Source organism: Manihot esculenta, chromosome 12 (genome assembly GCF_001659605.2).
Source record: "Manihot esculenta cultivar AM560-2 chromosome 12, M.esculenta_v8, whole genome shotgun sequence".
NCBI lineage: Eukaryota > Viridiplantae > Streptophyta > Magnoliopsida > Malpighiales > Euphorbiaceae > Manihot > Manihot esculenta.
In genome coordinates, this window is record NC_035172.2 from 5,474,912 (window position 1) to 5,478,635 (window position 3,724).

At 29.9% G+C, this 3,724-nt stretch overlaps 1 protein-coding gene across 1 annotated transcript; it reads right to left on the bottom strand.

The window, feature by feature from the left end:
• Positions 1 to 294: 294 nt before the first annotated feature.
• On the bottom strand, positions 295 to 1,898 carry LOC110608277 (UDP-glycosyltransferase 74G1). The gene is made up of 2 exons (XM_021747490.2): positions 1,145 to 1,898; positions 295 to 1,067 (listed from the first exon to the last, which is right to left on the bottom strand). The coding sequence occupies exons 1-2, from the start codon at positions 1,793 to 1,795 to the stop codon at positions 348 to 350; spliced, it is 1,371 nt and encodes a 456-aa protein (XP_021603182.2). The 5' UTR covers positions 1,796 to 1,898; the 3' UTR covers positions 295 to 347.
• Positions 1,899 to 3,724: the final 1,826 nt, after the last annotated feature.

Sequence of the window (3,724 nt, forward strand, 5' to 3'; positions counted from 1 at the left end):
GGATTTTAATTTAACATTGTTGTCTGCTAGCTTTAGTCTGTTGTGAATTGCTGAGAAAATTCAGCCTAATAATAGATCTATTTGGGTCTGATTAGATGGGTCGGATTAGTCGGTTTGATTCACCAAGTAAACCGCTCTCATGAGGCCTCAGTGCAAACATAGAGACCTCACACCCTAAGGTTTGATTTGGCTGGGCGGTTGGGCGTTGTCGGGTTCGTTATGGCTCTTGATTAAGGGCTGCCGAAAGAAACGAATCAGACAAAAAAATCCATGTGTTTGTGACATAAACAACCATAAGCAAATCTCTCTTTATTAATTTAGTTGAGAAGCAAATTAAGACATGCTGCTTAATTAATCAATTGTGCTACAAATTCATCAATATTTCTATCTGAGCTTCCACCTTCATCAATTGCTTCTCTAGCTAAATTCTTCCATTTCTTTGCATTCTCCTTCATCTCTTTTCCCTTTTCACCTTCCATTACTTCCCTTATGCAAAGCTCCACAATTTCTCTTCTCACCACACCTTTCTCATCTGGCTGAGCTCTTTTTCCCATCTTCCAAACATCCTCCACAAACTTGGCATTAGTGGGTTGATCTGTCCATTGAGCCATTCCCACAATTGCAACTCCTAAGCTCAGTGCTTCAAGAACAGAATTGAACCCACAGTGAGTCACAAAGCAACCTGTTGCCTCATGAGCTAGCACCTCCAGTTGTGGGCACCATGAGATCACCAAAGACTTCTCCGACGTCTCTTTTATGAAGTTTTCAGGCAGCTTTGCTTTTTCTGATGCCCTTACAACCCATAAGAAGTAGTAATTACTTGCCTTTAATCCACAAGCAAGCTCCTCCATTTGTTCAGCTCCAAGTTCTGCCATGCTCCCAAAGGCTACATACACAACTGAACCTCTTGGCTTATTCTTCAGCCAATTCATGCAGGTGCTTGTATCTGGCTTGAACAAATTGATGCCATAATCTTTGTCGTCTTTAAGTCTTTTGTCCAAGTACATAGATGGAAGTGTTGGCCCTATTGTCCCAAGTCGCCAACGTTTAGCCATCCAATCCACCACCTAATAAAAACAACTGCAAATGAAAACTAAACTTTTTTCTGTAAAAATATTATCAGTAAATATTCACATATATATACCTCTTCCTCCATTTTGTAAAAGGAGTTAAAAAGCACCCAGTCGGCTTCATCAATGTTTCTGAATTGACTCTGAACCAGATTAAAGAAACCAGGGTAGGATCCCAGATTAGACACAAACGAAGATGTCTCTGAAACATGAAGCAGAGGCAACCCAGGAACCGAAACAGATGATTCTTGAACTGGCAGTGGAAGAAGACCACGTTGGACATGGTAATATACGCTATTAACAGCACAAGACTGAGTGAAAAACAAAACCTTTAGCAGCCCAAACTGCTTGGCTACATCATATGCCCAAGGCATGAACCCATCATAGACAATTGCAGACACAGGCCGACCTGAAACTTCAAGTCTCTTGATCAAATCTGCCAAGGTTTTCGAACCCACAAGTTCTAAAGTTGATAAGTAAACCTCTGTGCTCTCTGCCTGCTGAAACCCACCGTCGTCAAAGCCATCAGAATATGTTTCAATGTCAATTTTGGAAGTTGGGTGAGCATGCATGGACTTGTTAATGGCTATGGTGTTTGCTAGGGTGGCCTTGACTCCTTTGGAGACTAAGCGCTTGGAAAATTGTAACATGGGGTTTATGTGTCCCTGAGCTGGATAAGGAAGGATAAGCACATGAGCTTTGAAGTTTGTTTCTTCTTTCGCCATTAACAAGTTTCTTGAGTTTTTGGAACCGACTTGTTTCTCTTGAAGTAGGCTTCAGTATTTGGAGACAAACTGCGGAAAGAAGCTGATACAGTTCGGGAAAATATAATGTTGGTAGCCAGTTGACAGCTGTACATAAATATCCAATTTGAAATTCTTCAAATTTGAAATGGATTCAATGCGGTGGAATAAAATATGAGATATTTTGAATTTATTTAGATATATTTATAATTAAAATAAATTTATAATTATTTAAATTGATATTTAACTACATAATTATAATAGATCTTTTTAAAATCATAATAGGACATACATATATATCAAGATAATATTTTATTTTTTTAATTAATTATCTTTATATAAATTAATTTATGTATGTGATCCATAGAAGAATTCTCCTAATAAAAAGAATTTTAACTTTTTTTCAACTGAAATTTATATAATTTATCTCTCAAAATTTGAATTTGAGTGCTATTTTTCATTTCTTAAAATAAAAAAATTTTAAAGAGTCGAAAATTATATTTTTTTCTTTGACGATCATCTAATTCTCTTAGAAGTATTATTTTTATCAGGATGGAATGCCAGCCTTATATACACCATGCCAGCTGATCCGTGACCGCACATTTCGAAATTAAATAATTATTTTATTAATTAAATATCTAAATTGAAAATTATTTTAAATAAATGTAATATTTATTTATTAAAAATGTATTTATTTTGAATACTCTTACATATTGTAAATTTATAAGATTAGAATTTTGATTTGAAAATTAAAATCTATTTATTTATACTATTAATTACTAATTTATAAGAGGTCGGATGGAGGAAGTGACAGTCATTTCTGTTAAACAATTTTTATCATAAAGATGATAATCTCACGATTCGAAGCTATTCCTTACCCCTCTAAAGTTGAGGGGTGAAAAATCTAATCAGGATATTTTGTAATCTATTGAATAAAAAAATTTATAAATTTTTATATTTATATTTTAAATTTTAAATAATAAAATTAATTTTTTCATATTTATTTTTATTTATAATTTTTTTAGTTCATTTAGTTGTAAATCTATTTATATAATTGAAATTATATTTAAACTGCTTAAATAAATATTATTTTATATTTAATAGGTTAAATTCTTTAAATTAAAAAAAAAAAAAAAACTTTAGATGTTGTTTTTATGTGTTAAGAATATTTAAATTTCGAGAAAATTAAATTTTAATGGTAAACGTTATATTGAATTATTATATTATCTGAATAATATTATTTTTTATGCATTTACATCCTCAATTATAATAAAAATAACTTTTTAAATAAATATTATTAAAAATTAATTTTATAATAAAATAATAAATGAATTATTAAATGATTATTTAATAATAACTTATATTAAAAGATATACTTATAAATATTGATAATAATTTTATTATAAATATATTTTAATTAATAAAAAATATATATAAATAATTATAAATGTAATAAAAATAAAAAATATATATATTTTAATCAAAAAGATACGAAGCCAGTAATTTAATTTTAATCAACAATATTTTTCTTATTTTATTTTCTTCAAGACTAGAGACCACAATATCCTTTTGGTTCAGATATTCAATAAATCTTTTATTCAAAAAATTAATTTGAAATATTTTAAAAAATTAATATTAACAGTCATATTATTTTTATAACATATTAAATAATTTAAATTAAAATATATATATATATATAAGGTAAAAGAATGAGACCGACGTTTTCCTTTGTAAGCTTCACATCTCTCCATCCTTTAGACTTTTCTTCTTTTAGCCTTTTTTTTCCTTTGTCTATTATTATTTTTTTCTTTTTACCCTAAGATCTCACCATAAAGAAGCTTGGACTGTTGCTAAAATAAACACTACCTAAAGAAAGACGAACACTATTTACGTGATAGAACTCTAACAGAA